This window comes from Vipera ursinii (assembly GCF_947247035.1).
Source record: "Vipera ursinii genome assembly, chromosome: 2".
NCBI classification, from domain to species: Eukaryota; Metazoa; Chordata; class Lepidosauria; order Squamata; family Viperidae; genus Vipera; species Vipera ursinii.
In genome coordinates, this window is record NC_139513.1 from 205,916,069 (window position 1) to 205,934,013 (window position 17,945).

Genomic DNA, 17,945 nt, shown 5'->3' on the forward strand with positions numbered 1-17,945 from the left:
GAGGTCTCCCAATTGTTAAAAGAACAACAATAACAACAAAAGGACCTTGAACTGGATTGCTAGATTTCACTTGACTAAAGGTTTGGCAAAAGGCAAAAAGAGGGTAAAAATTTAGCCCAGGATTGTATATAAGAATAAAATGGACTACAATGTTTCACAACACAGGAAAGAAAGCGCCACGATCTGTTCCTTGCTGGCTTTTAGATTTCTGGATTTAGGGAAATGAACAGATGTTAGATCCTTGAAATGCACTTTCTGTTGGGTTAAGAAGCTTAACTTCTTTATTAGCTATTTGAAAGTTCCCGAAACTAGCGGCTAATTGCTAAATTAGTTTTACTTGTTTTTAATGGTTTTAATTATATTTTAACCGTTTTTAATGTCATGATTTAAAGCTTGTTTTGATTAAAAACTCCCAAATAACTTTGGTGGTCAGTAGTTATGAAATGGACCCTTCCAACCTGACTTTCAAAACTTACTAGCCAAACAAGCTCATTCAAAACTCATTTTCTCCCAGAGTCAGGTTTCTGCACATACACAAGAGGAAGAATTGCCTTTTGGTTTTTATCTTTACATTTCAATATATGCTTAAGTCCAATTTTTTCCCCCTGTGGTCAGTGTAAGAAATTGAATGTTGGTTGTGGATATTTTTTCCAGTAACATGCTTTTTAATCAAATAATATTCAATAATAATATTGCAAAAGGGAGCTTTACTTGGAACTGCTTACATCCTGCGACGATGTAACCTTTAACGCCATCAAACAAAAAACTTCTGCCTATCCCAGGTCCTTGGGAAGGACTTGATAGGTGGACAAAAATGCCACACCTGTTCTAAATATTTGGCTGACTGTGCAAGTATGCATAATAACGTAGCCATTTATCAAAGACCAGCACCCTCTTGCGCAGTTTTAGATTTTTCAATTTAACCAAATAAGTTTTAATGCTCTACCTTACAGGCTCCACTGCACCACAACATAAATAAAATATTATTGTTGCCTCACCTGAGCTACGATAATTAAGTGAATCACTTGAAGTTTTAAGTCAGCAACAGGGTTGTTAAGTGAATCTGGCTTCCCCATTGAGTTTGCTTGTCAGAAGACTGCAAAAGGTGATCACATGACCCCGGGACACTGCCACCGTCATAAATATGAGTCAGTTGCCAAGCACCTGGATTTTGATCAGTGACCATGGGAACACTGCAATGGTCACAAATGTGAAAAATGGTCATAAGTCATTTCTTTTCAGTGTCGTCGTAACCATGAAGGGTCACTACACAAACTGCTGTAAGTCGAGGGCTCCTTGTATTGGACTAAGGTCATAAAATAGCCTTCGAGTTTTTCAAGATACGTTTCTAAGAAGTCACCAAAACAGGGAGTAATTTTTTTTTCCTAAGCCAAAAAAAATAAATAAATAAAAAAGAAACAATATAATTACATCTAATTCCTAAAATAGACTGGTAAGTTTCTCTTTGGACTGCTAAGAGCATAAATAAAAAGTTCTGTCACACTTTTCACAGTTGACTTGAGTTTATTTGAATGGAAATGGAGTGACACTAATGATCTGCTGTAAATTATGACGGCCTCTCTTTAATTCAGAGCATTGTGGGAGCTGATCTGCCTTTCAAGCCTCTATCAGTTTCGCAGCAGTTTAAATGTCACAGCATCCCACAAAGAGGCACATGAATCGTAAGTACACAATAATCCTAAGAAATAGCTGTTATAAAATCCCTGCCCTTTATTTAAGCACAATCCTTTCAGATTCCCTTGGGACACGGAATGACTATTCAACCGGTTTAAATCTATAATGTGATTGTTCCCAGAAACAGTCTGTAATATTTGCTGGGTTTATTTTACTGAATTTGGGAATAAGGAAGAAGGAAGAGGAGGAGGAAGCCTGTGACATTATATATCACATTATACATTGCATTACATGTAGCCCTCAACTTACTGTGACAATTGGGCCCAAAATTTTTGTTGCGGAGACATTTGTTAAGTGAGTTTTTGCCCCATTTTATGACCTTTCTTGGCACAGTTATTAGGTGAATCGCTGCAGTTGTTGAGTCAGCAACATGGTTCTTAAGTGAATCTGGCTTCCCCATTGACTTTGCTTGTCAGAAGGTTACAAACCGTGATCACGTGACTCTGGGACACTGCAGCCCGTCGTAACTATGAGTCAATTGACAAGCATGAAGATGCTGCAACAGTTGTAAGTGTGAAAAATGGTCATTTTTCAGGGCCGCTGTAACTTCAGACTGTCAGTAAATGAATTGTTAAAAGTCAAGGACTACCAGCATATATTATTTCCAGACAAGTAGCAATAGAGCTCTCGAGGTAGCCCATTTTACCATTTTTTTTGTCTAATAAGTACATTGTGTTTCTCTGGGTGAGGAACGTAAAATTTACACAAGCTCAAAATCTAAGAGAGAACTTTTATAAAATGTTTTATAGATGGCATTTAGATCTTAAAAAGCTTGCAAGTATGTATCCGAATTATCAGCCAAAATGCTGGAGGTGTGGTGGCGAAGATGCAACATATTTTCACATATGGTGGACCTGCAAAAAGGTTAAGGCCTTTTGGATTAAAATTTGGTGGAATATGCAGAAGATCTTCAAGCAAAGGATAAAATTTTGTCCGCAATTCTTTTTGTTGGGTATAATTGCAGATGCTACTGTTGTGGACACTAAGTTGATGTTGAATTTAATTACAGCAGCAAGACTTTTAATAGGTCAATATTGGAAGAAGGAGGAACTGCCGACTATAGAAGAATGGACTTTAAAGGTTTCTGACCTGGCAGAAATGGCAAAGATCTCGGCTTATTTGAAAGATCATTCACAAGAACGTTATATTATGGAGTGGAAAAAATGGATTGAATATATCCAGAACAAATATGGGACTAAAAAGTTTCATTTAGCATTTGAATAAGTCTTCCTTTCTATTTTCTTTTTTTTCTATATGAAATATTAGTATTGCTTGTAGTTATCTTATATGAGCTAGAGAGTGATAGATTTAAGAATTTATTATTGGTAGCATATGGATGCTTATGATTGTTCTTTGTTTTTATACCCTGTACTTAGCTCTGGGAAGTCGGGGGGGGGGGGGTGAGGGGGGAAAGGGGGGGGAGGGGTAGGGAGGGATAGGTTGGGGAGGGGGAGGGGGGATTGTTAAAGATAAAATGTATTTTAAAACTTTTCAATAAAAAAAGCACATTGTGTTTCCTTTTTTCCCCTCTTCGCTTTTAAAGCCACCTTTGTTTTTTCCTACTTTAAAATATGCTATTAGACATTTGTACAGAGAAGCCCAACTAAGGCCCAGAGGTGGAATTTGAGGAGGATGAAAATAATGACTTGAATGTTTTATTGGGGATAATAAACTGTATCTGAGGCTGGTTTTCCAGTTTCCTTCTTTCTCTCCCTTGCTCTTTCATAGAATCTCATCAAGTTCCTGTGGAGCCCTAGGATTCTGCTGAACACATTTTGAAAAACCATCTCTTGAATAGCCTATCAAGAGAAGCTATTCCCCTTTACTGCTTTTGAATCAGCACCCAATTGTTTGACTTACTGAAGGGAACACAAAAAGATCTGTGTTGTGCTCAAAGTTAAATAATTGCTATGTTAAATTTTATACAGACTTATCTCTGTGACTTTTTTTGAATTTGTTCAGGTGTTAGTATCTAAAGAAGAATCTTGTTAAAGTTCCATCTAAGCATCCTTGAGAAGCAGTAGCTTGGATGTGAAGGCAACACCAATTCTTCTGCAGTTATTTCCCCTCTACTAGCTCCTGTCTCAATGCTGTGCACAAAGCAATCGCTTTTTAAACATATGGATATTGTTTAATTAGATCATGATCAGGGACTACAACAACCTATCATGGCCAATTTGCCACAGGACAGCTCACTGCAGGACAAGAGTTATGCTAATATCGAAGAATTAGTGGAATAGAATCATAAAAAAGGATGCCAAAGGAGGGACAAAATGAAATGTGAGTGACGAAAATTAAAATACTTTTTAAACTATTTTAAATAACTGAACTGAATTGTTGAATTGTCCCACGGCAAGTTGTCCTGTGGCAAGTTGGCCATGGAGAGTTTTCCTGCCACAAATTGGCCACGGTGAGTTGACCATGGTGAGTTGGCCGTGGTGAGTTGGCTCAGTGAGTTGACCCAATCCATCATAATCAGGCCAGCAATGGTATTCCCTGTAACACCCATTGGAAGAGAAAGTTGGACTGTGAAGAAGGAGGATAGCAAGAGTGTTGATGCTTTTGAACCCTGCTATTAGAAAATACTCCTACGAATATCACGGAAGCCAAGAAAACGAACAAATGGATCGGATGTCCCAGAATTCTCACCAGAGTTCCAAATGACCAGGTTCAAATTATCCTATTTCACACACATTATGTGAAAAGCCAGCTCTCTGGAGAAGGCTCTAATGCAGGGCTCTTCAAACTTGGCCCTTTTATGACTTGTGGACTTCAAGTCCCAGAATTCCTCAGCCAGCATCACTGGCTGAGGAATTATTGGAGTTGAAGTCCACAAGTCATAAAAGGGCCAGGTTTGAAGAACCCTGCTCTAATGATACAAAAGGTGAAGGAAAAAGAAGTAGAGGACAACCAGCATCATGGTGAACTGACTACATTATAGCAGTGATGGGAACACCATTGGATGAGCTAAAAGGGAAGACTAGAGACGGATATGCTGGGGGGGGGAAATCTACGGGGTTGCTAAGAATCAATGCCAGCTTGGTGGCACATAATCTATCACTATTGTTTAATTGTACTTTAAGCCCTTTTTGTAGCTTTTTAACGAGTGGATTATAAATATTAGAACAATTAAGATAAATCAATTTGTTGCATAAAGCTACCATAATTTTACAGCTGTTTGTAATTTCTCCCCTTAAAGGCTAGTATCACCAGAGAAGAACAAAATTCATTACCTTTCCTCCTGGTTCCAGGATAAGAGGGAAGACTGCAAACAGATTATTTATTATTTATTTATTATTTGGATTTATATACCGCCCCTACTCCCGAAGGACTCGGGGCGGTGTACAGGGCAATTAAAACACTATATACAACACATAATATACAAAAATTAAAATAAATTAAACCAAGTAGCCCTAAAAAATAAAACACGTTCTAAAATTTAAAATCTAAAATCTAAAACCCCAGTCCCTCAGTCCAGGCCAGCAAGTTCAAATAGCCAAGTCTTCAGGTTGCGGCAAAAAGAGCGAAGGTCGGGAGCCATCCGGAGCTCAACAGGAAGCTGGTTCCAGAGGGCAGGCGCGCCCACAGAGAATGCTCTCCCCCTGGGGGCTGCCAGTCAACATTCCCTGACCGACGGCACCCTGAGGATGCCCTCTCTGTGGGAGCGCACAGGACGATGGGAAGTTAACGCCGGCAAAAGGTACTCCCGTAAATAATCCAGGCCCATGCAGGTGTTTCTATCTAACGTGTGGTCCAGGTGTTCACTATCAATAAATAATTTCAAAGTCTCTGCACTTTTTTCTTATAACTTAAAAAAAAGGAGAACACATAAGGAAAAGGGGCTAGAGAAGCCACAAAGGGGTGGAGGGGGGAGGAGGAAGCTTTGGGACTAACTGGAATGAGAAAAGATCAGAGAGCAAAATGGGTAATAAGGTAGCAAGGGATAATTAAGATGGAACAGCTTCATGTGTCTCAGTTGTCCTTACATTCTGCACCTTGTTAGAAAATGGCCACCGCTAGATGGCAGCTAAGAGAAGATTAGAAACAGCTGAATCTTAACCAAAGTAATAGAACAATCTTGTTTCTCAGAAATATGAATACTGGGGGAACAAACAGCTGCTGATCTTCCAGCACAAGTAAGGAAAAAGTCCTCTTTCTCTTTTGCTGTTGGCTAAGCTGATGGAACACGTTTATTTGCATAAATTTTTAAAAAGTATATCCTGTATGTTAAATTATGCATTTTTTTTTGTAGTCCTAGTGGGCATTTCTCCGTGTGGAGCTGTTATCTCCATAGCTGTCTCTAGAAGTATTTTTAATAGATGCTTCAATTATGAGTGAAAATCAACCCGAATTCCAAATTGGCCTCATCTTAGAAAAGGCATATGTTAATTTAACACAGGACTATGGCTAAATTTAACACAGGACTATGGCTATAGCAGCATGTCTAACATGAAAATGTATGCTCCTTCCTTGATTTCTTTTCAATTCCTTCTGCATCTATGGGGTTTATATTACCCTGCAGCACAGAGCTGTTTTAAAACCTACAAATAATCTTCCTTTGCATTTGTAGAGCAAATGACAAGCGTCCACCAAACAGGAAGACAGAGGAAGTCCATCTAATATGGCAAAAAGAAACTAAGATGGCTGTAGTCCTTTTGTGCCTACTTTTATTACAGTTGGAGAAAAAGAAAACCAACAAATTAAACATTATCCCCAGCTGTTATCATACAAAAATGGTAAAGCTGGTAAAGAAATGGTTCAAAAGCTGATACCGTAGGCCAGCAACTCCCAGCCTTTTCTATACCCCACACCCCTAGAATGCTTCTGATATATTCTCGCACCCCTTACAAAAGTTTGAAATAACGGCAACAAATTATGCATATATGCTACAATTTTGAAAACCCAAGTTTTTGCACCTCCTGGAATATTGTCTCGCACCCCAAGGGGTTGCGAGCTCCCCCAGTTGGGAACCCCTGCCTTAGGGCAGGAGGCCAGATCTATGCCTAGAATTAAACAAAATTGTGGTTAAATGGACCTTCAAATTTCAGGTTTGGGATAGTCAATGCTTAAATCCAGTAAACACACACACACACACACACACCTGTACAAAAACAAATTATTGCCAATTAAGGAAATAGTTATTTAAGATACTTGGGACTAAGAGAAGACAGTTCTATATATTGGATCTGTTGGTATTTATATTTACCTTAACTCCAGCAGCTAGATGGCTATCCTTCCATTATTTTCCTCATGAAAAAAACTGTGCAAGTAGGATAGGGAAAGAGAGGGTCGAGGCAAGATAATCAATGAACTACATAGTTTATTTGGAATGTCAACATGGGTTTCCTTAGTCCTTGTCCAAAACTCTAAATTTATTCATTTTATGGCCTTTTTCTTCATCCCTCAACATACAGAAGCATTTAAAAAGTAGAGAACGTAATGGACTTCCGGTGGCTCCGCGGCGACGGAGACAGCCTTTCCGGGCTGCCCGCGGCTCAGCTGTTGTTTTTTCGCCCGAAACAGCGCTGATCAGCTGTTCGGGCGAATTTGAAGCCCCCTCCTCGGGAGAAGAGGAGGGGTGAGGCCCCAGGTAGGGGTAGAGTTCTCCGGGGCCGCCTGAGCTTGGAGCTTGGGCGGCTGAAGGATTGAACTCCCCTGAAGCCTGGGTTGCTCCCAGCTGGCTGGCGTCTCTGCTCCGGACTTCTTGGAGCAGAGCCAGGCATCTGCGACCACCCCTGCCTGAAGAAAGGACTATGGATTAAAGGAGCAGGCAGAGTGGTACAAGAGGAAAAGGTGAAGAGGATTATTTTATTATACTCTCGAGCTTGATGGACTTTTTAAACTTTAAGTGAAAGTGCGTCACAATTGAAAAGTAAAAGATGGCGGCTAAACCTCCCCCTAAAACTCTTCGGAGTGGTGGATCTTCTCCGGTGCAACAATCATCATTACAGGCGTTGCACCCTCCTGATGTACTGACACCGAAGGACTTACGAGATGCTTTGGATAAACATGCCCAGGTACTTTTGGAGTCAATTAATCAATCAATGGCTGATAAATTTGCACAGATGGAGGAGAAATTGGAGAAACTGGAGGAGAGAATGGAAGAGAGGATGGAACAGAAGCTCAGCGTGATGAAGGTAGACATTTTGTCTTCAGTGCATAAAGTGGCGGAATGTGTGGAAGATTTAGATGAAAAATTGGATGATTTGACTCAAAAGAATGAAATATTAGAAGTTAAAGTACGGGAGAATGAAAATTTAAGAGACAAAATGGAAAGGGAGTTAAGCCTTGCCCAATATTACCAGATGCAGTTTGCTGTTAGAATCAGAGGTTTAAAAGAGAACATTAAGGAAGATTTAAAGCAGCTGGTTTCTGAGGCTTTTGAAGTGGTATTGAATCAGCCAGCATCTGAAATAAGAGCAGCTATGGATAAAGTGTTCCGTGTAAACTCATGGATTGCCAGACAGAGAAAGTTGCCTAGAGATGTGGTGGTTTACTTCACAAAAAGAGAAATCAGAGATGAAGTTATACAAGCTGCCTATGATGCTAAAGTTGTGATTGCTGATCAAGAAGTCTTGGTTTTAAAGGAGATCCCTCCAAAGATTTTGAGGAGAAGGAAGGACTTTACATTTCTTGTGCAAGAGCTCAAGCAACGAGACATAAGGTTCAGATGGGAGATTCCAGACGGGTTGATGGTGATGTATGAAGGCAAAAGGTACCGGTTGATTACTGTGAAGCAAGCGTGTGATTTCTACAATACTGTTTTAAAAGCAACCCCATTAACACTTCTGGAAGCTGCAAAGGGATCTGGAGAAGGAGAAGGAGAACATCAAGAGGATGAAACTGAGGAAAATGGTGCTGGAGGAGATCAAGCTACAACCTCTTTGGATGATCCTAGAGAGCAAAGGGTAACGCGTGCTGCTTTAAAAAGAGCAAAGAAAATAAAAGAACAAGACCAGCAAAAGTCTTCAGAATCTTCACAACGTACTCATAGCCAAGCAGTGGGAGGAGCACGGCCTAAAGAGGATAGTCCTATCAAAGCAGTGCTTCAAGAGCTTTGGGAGGATATGCATGGCAACTAAATTTTTGACTTGGAATGTTAATGGACTAAATTCACCACAGAAGAGAAAGAAGGTTTTTCAATATTTAAAACAATTTAAGATAGATGTTATATGTTTGCAAGAAACGCACATTAGGGCTATGGACCAAAAGTTTTTATTGAACTCAAGACTGGGTACGCATTTTGTTGCCTCTGCAATGAATAAGAAAAATGGAGTGGTTGTTTATATTAAAAGTGCCATAACAGCGGATTTAATTGAAGCAGATAAGCATGGAAGATACGTACTGATAGACTTGTTGCTAGAAGGCAAAAAGACGCTTCTAGTTGGACTGTATGCCCCTAATCAACAACAACAACAGGCTGACTTTTTTAGTTTACTTTATACAAAGCTTACCCAGTTGGATTATAAATCTTTTATTTTTATGGGGGATTGGAATGGTGTTATGGATGTGCAGATGGATAAGGCTGGAGCTTTTAAGTGCATTCCAAGTCATGCTAGACTGCCTAAATCTTTTTTTGAAATGAAGGATGACTTGGAATTGCGAGATATCTGGCGCGAGAGACACTTGCAGGAAAAGGATTATACTTTTTATTCTGATAGACATCAATCTTTTTCGAGGATTGATTTTATTTTGGTGACTAATGACTTTTTTTTGAGGACTAAAAAGGTGAAGATTTGTGCAAGAACTATCTCTGATCATAGTCCAGTGTGGTTAGAGATTGATAAGGAGAAAAGAGACAGGCGCTCGTGGCGCATAAATGAGAATTTGTTTAGAAATCAGAGAAATGTGGAAGAATGCAAACAGCGGATGAAGGATTTTTTTGAAACTAATATGAACAAAGGTACTTCTATGGACATGGTGTGGGATGCTAGCAAGGCATACATGAGAGGGGTGTTGATATATATGAACAACAAACATAGACGTGCTGTGGAAGCTAGGAGGAAAGAACTGGAGAATGAAATAAAGGAAAAAGAAAAGGCTTTGATTTTGAATTCAGAGGATGTGAAGACTAAGGAGGCTATTAAATTGTTAAGAGGACAATTTGATAAATTAATGGCTGACCAAGTGGCAACCAATCTGCGGTTTGCCAGGCATAACACTTTTTGTAACGCTAACAAACCAGGCAGATGGTTAGCTTATAGATTGAGGAAAAAACAAAGGGCTTCTAATATAGACAAGATTGAGCATAAAGGAAGGGTTGTGTTTCAACAGGACCTTATTAAGGACGCTTTTGTGGATTTTTATTCTAAATTATATGCTAAGGAGAAAATTAATGAAAAAGACATTGATATATATTTGGAAAATGCTAGCATCCCGGTTCTTACGCAAGTACAAAAGAAGGGATTATTCAACTGATCACAGAAGAAGAAATTTTTACAGCAATTAAGGAATTGAAGGTGGATAAAGCACCAGGTACGGATGGCTTGACTGCGGCCTATTATAAAAATTTACAATTAGAAATGATAAAACCGTTAAAGGAACTGTTCCAGACAATCCAGAGGGGGAGAAAGGTACCACCGTCTTGGAGAACAGCTTTTATCTCTTTGATTCCGAAGGAAGACCAAGATGCTACTCAAGTTAAAAATTATAGACCGATATCGCTTTTAAACACAGATTACAAGATATTTGCTAAGGTTTTGGCTAATAGACTGATGAGGGTTCTGCAACAGGTGATTCATGGGGATCAAACAGGGTTTATTAGTGGTAGGCAAATGAAAAATAATGTGAGCCATATAGTTGATGTGTTAGAGTTTTTGGAAAGGAACAACCAGATTGCTGCGGTGCTAATTTTTTTAGATGCTGAAAAAGCTTTTGATCAATTGAATTGGAAATTTTTGTTGAAAGTTTTAGATAAAATGGATTTTGGGGAAAATTTTTTACAACCGATTAGGGCATTATATCAAAAACAAACTGCCCGAATTATAGTTAATAATAGCTTGACAGAAGCATGTAATATTGAGAAGGGCACAAGGCAAGGGTGTCCGTTATCGCCCTTGTTATTTGTGTTAACATTAGAGATATTATTGGTTAAAATTCGGAAGGAGATAGACACCTCCTGCGCTGATGAATCCGAAGGTGCTTCATAAAGGGGTCATGTTCTTCTCCCAGAAGCTGACCATCCCCACTTCTGCCTCCATCTTCCTTCCCTTCCCCATGCCTTGATGAAGTGCTTAAAAAGCAAAAGAGCAGGTGGATCACTTTGACTGGTCTTGTTGAATGTCTTCTTCTCATCATGCAGCTGTGAAAAGAAAATGAATAGGGGGGAGGGACATGTCTTGTTGGAGGATATATGTTTGGAGCAATACATAAAATGTTTGGGGATGTATTTTTGCTCTATCCTTTAAAAAGGGGAGGGGGAGAATTTGAGAGTAGAATTTCTTAACTGCGTCCTCTTTCCCCTTCAGATACTAGACCGTTCCCAGTGGGGAAAGGACTCCTTAAACATGGCTCCACTAACACACTAAACATGAATTTCAGCACAACATTTGGAGAAAGCCCCGGCGCCAGGGAGGCTTCCAACAGTGCGGCTAGAATGACTACAACTCCCAGCGTTCCTCGCGGGGCGTTTGTCCCGCTCAGAGCGCTACCTGTTCGCCTTTCCAAAGCCGCCTTGGCAGGCAGGCAGTGGGCGTTTAGCTAGCCAAGCGACCGACTGGAGCTCCTTCGGACGAGGAAGAACCGTTCCCGCTACTTGCTTACCCTCCTGCTTGGCAACTTTGGCTTTCCCTTTGACAAGAGCTTTCGAAACAAACTGCAAAGGGAAGGCAGAGGACTGGAAAAGAGGCGAAGGCGAAGTAGGGGGGGGCGGGGGGGGAGAGAGAGAGAAGCGGCGAGAAGAAAGGGGAAGTGGCCGAAGGGAGATGAGGCATCTCTGGAGGGTGGGTTCCTGACTCTTGCGGTCCTCAGAGGCGTCTGGAAATCTGGATCTCCGAGCCGGTTCTTCTGGTGGATTCGAGCCATGGAGATCCAGCAGATTGCCCCGAAGGGTTGCGACGACCCTCCTGGGGTAGAATGGAATGGCTCTTAATCCCTAGAGCCCAGTCTGGGGAGGCGACCCCTGGGAGAAGTCTGGGGGGACTTCCTGGAGCAGGGATTCCCCGTGGGAGGAAACCGGCTGTGTAGGTGGTGGGAGCCTCCGAGGCGCCTGAATAACCCCGCAACTTGTATGGCTGGCGGTGGGAGAGCGGCTGGGAGAGAAGCGCCTAGCAGCGGTGGAGGGGGAGGTGGCTGAGGTGGAAAGGCAGAGAGGGAGAAAGGGGGTTTCTCCTGACGTGCCGGGCATTTGGCTCTCCAGTGATGTGGAGACTGAGTGTTTGGTGGCTCCTGAGCAGAGTCTGTCTGCTGTTCCCGCCGCCCTGCGCCCTCGTGTTGGCCGGGGTGCCCCTCTCTTCTTGCCACCCGCAGCCTTGCCGGATCCTGAAACGGATCGGGCATACGGTAAGGATCGGGGCGGCGCACCTGCAACCTTGGGCTACCTCCCAAGACGGGGCAGGAGGCTGGAGAGCTCACAATGACATCCCGCTTCGAAGCGACTCTGCCGGGGAAGAATCTGGGTGGCAGGACTCCGGGACTCCAGAAAGGTGGAAAACTGGGAGCAGTGTGAGAAGGAGAGCGCACCTGGGCACTGAGAACCTGATCGACAAAGAGAGTCCGGACCGGGCGCCGCAAGCGCCTCTAATACCGAGGGAGGCGCTCCTGTTGGCGGTGGAGAACCTCAACCGCGTCAAGGGGCTTCTGCCCTACAACCTTTCTCTGGAAGTGGTGATGGCTATCGAGGCGGGCCTGGGCGATCTACCTCTTTTCCCTTTTTCTTCGCCCAGCGCCTCCTCCTGGAGCAACGACCCGGTCTCCTTCTTGCAGAGCATCTGCCACACTGTGGTGGTACAAGGGGTCTCGGCCATTCTTGCCTTTCCGCAGAGCAGAAGCGAGATCTTACAGATGGACTTCGTCGCCACCGCTTTGCACATCCCGGTGATCAGCATCGTACTCAATGAGTTTCCTCGAAAGAGTCAGGTAAGGGGGCGGCGGCGGCGGAGGATCGGAGCGGGGAGAGGGAGAGAGACCTGGGGGGGGGGTCTTGCCTCTGTGGACGTGCGCGGAGAAGTGGCGGCACGGAGAGGACCCGCGCTCCCGGACCCGCGATAAATATTGAAGATCTTCAGCAAGGATGCCGGGAGGAGGGAGGGCGGTTCCCGTGCAAGAGTTCGGACGAGTTGCCTTTAGTTTGCAAAGCCGGTTTAGGAATTCAGGACCATGGACAGCGTCACGCTTCCCAGGCAGCCAATTCAGGTGCAGCAGCGGGACAGAAACGAGTCCCGCCCCCCCCCCCGCCCCCCCTTCCCCTCCCCCCACACACACAGAGACACAAACACAAATCCTTTCGGTTAAAAAGAGCCTTGGTGGAGCAGTGGGCTGATGCCTCCTTAAAGTAACACCAGCTGCCTGCCATTAGTGCAGGTTCGCATCCCACCAGGCTCAAGGTTGACTCAGCCTTCCATCCTTCCGAGGTAGGTCAAATGAGGACCCAGATTGTTGGGGGCAATTAAGCTGACTGTGTAATAATGCCGCTTGGGGTGTGTGTGTGTGAAAGCCCTAACCAGCAGGCATATACATAGAATGAAGGCTACTGCTAAGCTTGTAAGCCGCCCTGAGTCTTCGGAGAAGGGCGGGATATAAATGGAATTAAAATAAAATAAAAATAAAAATAAAAATAAATAAAGCTGCTCGTTCTGTGCTGTTGCTTGCGATGCTGAATTTTTACTTGGACTGGGGTTTGGTTTTTTTTTTCCCCCTCTGAGATAGAAAAGTAGTCTTTGCTCCGCCAGGTGAAGTTGTTGGAGATCTAAAGCAGCCTTTGTGCTCAGACTGTTTCCACGGTATAAGAGAAATATATGTACCTGTTTGCCTGTCTGTGTGTGCGTGCGCGAGTGCGTGTCTGTGTCTGTGTGTTGAACCCTATTTAACTCTGAAATCAGAGACTTTGCGTGTTCTGGGAGAATTCAGGTGGAGAGCCACTCAATCTAAATGAATGAAAGAAACCCTATTTTACTTTTCTTTTGTTAGGCAAACATCGTGGGTGATTGCGAAATAGATTAAACACCTCAAGCTGCCTTTGTTTTCCTGGTTCCATGTCTCTTGAGATCATTTAATGTACTGATAAAGGAAAGAGAGCTATGTTCTAGCAGAGAGAGAGAAGTATTAATTTCTTGGTTTGTGTAAAAACCACATAGAATGAAACAAATTTATCTATCTATCTATCTATCTATCTATCTATCTATCTATCTATCTATCTATTTTATATAGCCACATCGTACAGGCAAGTGGCTCTGGGCAGTGTACAACAAAACTGAAATGTTATATTTGAGATGTTTGGCTATTAATCACTGTTAATAATAGAAACCAGAATTCACATTTCCAACATTACTTCTGCATATTCAAGGTACTGCATGAGTCTTATTAAGCTGAGCAACTTCAAATATCTGTTAAAAAGGAAACATTTCTGTTCCTTTACATTATATTTAGAATCTAGGATCAATCACCAGAGATCAGTGATTTGATACCTAGATTTTGAGAAAAGGCAACATTATACAAGTTAGTAGCCTATTATAACCCGTAAAAACTTTCTTTTCTCTTTTCATTAAGCCCAATTTACATTATTTTCTTAGAATTAAAAAGTCAGTTCAAAGTTTGAAAAGCATTTCCTTCTTCTCCAATGCAAAGAACTGAAGAACTGGGAAGATTAAGATTACAAACCTGACTATTTAGTTTGGAATAATCCTTATTTAACTCAATGGGATTTACTTCCATTATAAAGATAAATAAGGTTTGGATGATATAACAAACTGTAATGTACGTATGCATGCAGAGAGGGAATATGAGAATGCGCTAAGGATAACATTGTAAATATATTGACAAACAGTCTTATGCAATACAGAGATTTGTAAGATTTGCTGTAAAACTGTAAAACTACATGTATAATTATGATATAACAGAATTACACCTCTAAATTTTAAACATTTTATAGATAGCAAAAAAACCCCAAGATTTTCTAAGGCAGTATATGTGCCATTCCAGTTTGTACTTTCTTTCATTGAAGAATGTGTATGTGTAATTTGAAACATTTAATTCAAATACTACCATCAGAAACATTAGAATATGTGACTGTCCTTAATTTTAAAAATTGGGCTCCTCCTCCTCCTCCTCCTCCTCCTCTTCGTCTGCATCTAGGTTCTTCTCCTATTTTCATAGAATTTGGTCTTTACATTATTTTTATAGCCTTTCTTCAAACATATTTCAGTATGTCAATAATCCTTTTCAAGTGTATGGCCTAAAACTGGACAAAAAAATTATAGTGCAACCAGATCAAAGCAGAACAAAATTGGAGCACTCATTCTCCTAATCTAAAGAACCCACGGCATTTCTAGAGTGGAAATGAAAATTGCATTACCACATTTATTTATTTGGTATTCCAAACCTCATCACTGATTCATATTTAGCTTCTCCTCTACTAACTTCTCTAGTTTCTTTGCAGACATAGCACTTCTGAATTCACTAAATCACATTGAGTATTTAAGAGTAAATGCTGAAGTTTACATTTAACTCTAAAAACGCTTGTTCCGAATGTTGACCTAGTGCTCCAAAGTATGTGATTTGATGGTTAAAGTCATAAACTCAGATCAGAAAACCCCAGATTCAAGCAGTTCCTTAATCATCAATCTCACCAGATGATTTTAGGCCAGGCATTACCTCTCTCTCTACCATCAAAGAGTCATTTATCAAAGATAAAATAGAGATCCTTTGTGTCCAATCTGGAGTTTCCTGGGGGATGAAGATGGGATGCAATTGTAAAAGTTAAAGATTTTTTTTAAAAAAATTAAGATTATATTTCTATGTCCTAAAATGATAGCTACTTCTTCTAAATTGCAGAACCTTTTTAATCCTTTAGTCAACATGTTTAGCCAATTATATGTAGGGTACTGTTAAATCAGATAGTTTGGATTCTGTCAACTCAATTATATTTATTCCATAGAAAGCTGAATTGATATCATTTCATTCATGTATTTATTACTAGACTTATACCCTGGGTCTCCTTGGCCCTAACACCTTTGTTGTGACACCACTCTGGTATCCAGGGTAATTACTGCTAGAAATTAGTCTGTTGTGTGAGTATCCAGCTATGTCATCCTTTAGTTTCTATGAGGTGCTCATGTTTCAAGCCAACCATAACCATATCAATCTGCATTAGGTTCAGTAGTTCTGTTCTTGGATGTTGTGTTAGTGTATCTGTCCTACAAGAGTGGCTCTTTATACTATGGAGTTCTAATCAAGGAACTCACAACACAAGAGTAGGGCTGCAAGAGGTGCTCAAAATGGTAGGAAAGCATCAAGGAAGAAGCCAACATCAAGTCCATGCCTCAGGAACATAGGCAGTACCATACAATTAGAACAACCTACTTGGGTAGGAATACTCAAGCAACAATCTGAGCTCCTAAAGTCCAAGTAATAAAGTTTGGGCACATACTGCATACACCTTCCTTTTTAAAAACAAGGAAAAGTTATAGCCAGCATTCTATCCAACATTTGACTGCCTTTTGCCCAAAGCTGTCCATGCATAAATAACAAAAGATTCAATACAAGCTTAGTCCAGGTTTGAAAACTCAACAGTACTTCCATTCTTATAGACTAGGAGTTGTGGGTCTCTTCAAGAACTGGTGCTGGGATACACATTTCAGGCTAATTCTGAGATATCAGGAGAAAGGCCCCTTCTCTCCGTGGGTTGGTCAATCAGCCTTTCTTCCTCCTATTAGTCTGATGAGGATTCATCAGGGAAGGTAATAAGTCAGGATTTGGAAACTAGTAGCCTTCCAAAGATTGTTGAAGGTAGCTCCATCAGCACAGATTGTGAGAAATGATACTGGAAATGGATGGTCACAAATATCCCACCCATGTTTTCTGTTAACAGTCAGATGAGCTTCTTCCCAATGACAACGATGCCACTGAAAGTATGTTATCCATATGTATATTTGTATATTTGTGATGGATAGATTAACATTCTGTTCTTCAACCATCAGGTGGTCCTCATTACTTTTTATTTATAATACAGTTTGAAATTCTGTTACATCCCCATTACACTATGTACCTTTAGCCTTGATAATGGGGCCACATTTCGACTATAGCATATTCGATTCTAAAACTTCACAGTGTGTCTTTCCTCTTGCTTGGTGTCAATTTTTTTTAAGCTGCTTCGTTAACTTTTGAGCTCCAAAGCATGATTTCCTAGCATGTCCAGAACGATCAACAACTTTGGTGAACGTTTTTTGATGACTTTGTAAAGGGGCTCATCCTCCAGGATTGTAAAGCAACTTTATACCTCAGGAACAGTGCCAGGAATATTACTGGAATTACTCTAAACTACAAAATTGGCCTGGTCATATTTAATAATGAAAGTTATTAGCCTGTGGCATGCAATTCTACATGTGCTAGTAGTATATCGCTAATCTAGAAGAATGAGCACGGACGCTGATAAAGTACAGCTTCATTTGCACTGAGCTTGCCTACAAAGCAGTTTAATGAGGTTACTGTTTGTTTTTCTGTCTCTTGATTCTCTGACATGCTCTATAGGCTATTTAGGGAAATGGGTTATGGGATATTTGGCATATTTTGTGCCCTAACCTCTAGAGCAAAGGGCTAAAACTATATCATTAGAATCCTTGGACCCTGAAGAAGTTAGCCTCCGAAGCATAATTTCTGTGGTTCAGTTGAGATAAAATAATCAGCTTGCTTGTAATGATTCAGAAGTAGAATCTGGGAAAACATATGCACCTTCTGGCACAAATAGGTTAAACAACAATGGGAACTGAGGATAGAAACGAAATTGCTGAGCAAGGCCAGTATCAGAGAAGGATGGAACATCTTCAATCTACAGCATAAGCAAGTATCTTCTATTTGGGCCAATTGCTCTTTTGGCCAAGTTTATTCTACCTGGATTCACTCCAGTTCTTCATGGCATTCTTTCCTAAACTTCAGCCTTCAAGGTGCTTTTCAGCGCTAGGCCTGCTAGGAAATTATCCCAGGGTTGTTATTATATGGGACAGCTCTTCTGTCCCTGAGCTAAGAGGCCACCTTTTTCAGAGTTCAAAGCTAAGAAAAATATACCAAATTAATATATTTATAAGACCCGAGTGGAA

At 41.1% G+C, this 17,945-nt stretch overlaps 1 protein-coding gene across 1 annotated transcript in view; it reads left to right on the forward strand.

The window, feature by feature from the left end:
• Positions 1-12,054: 12,054 nt before the first annotated feature.
• GRIN3A (glutamate ionotropic receptor NMDA type subunit 3A) overlaps positions 12,055-17,945 on the forward strand; it is a gene marked incomplete at both ends in the record, with an annotated part of 120,381 nt that continues 114,490 nt past the window's right edge. The window contains one exon of the mRNA XM_083353483.1: positions 12,055-12,771. Within this exon, the coding sequence (XP_083209609.1) occupies positions 12,055-12,771 (717 nt within the window). The remainder of the gene's footprint in view (positions 12,772-17,945) is intronic.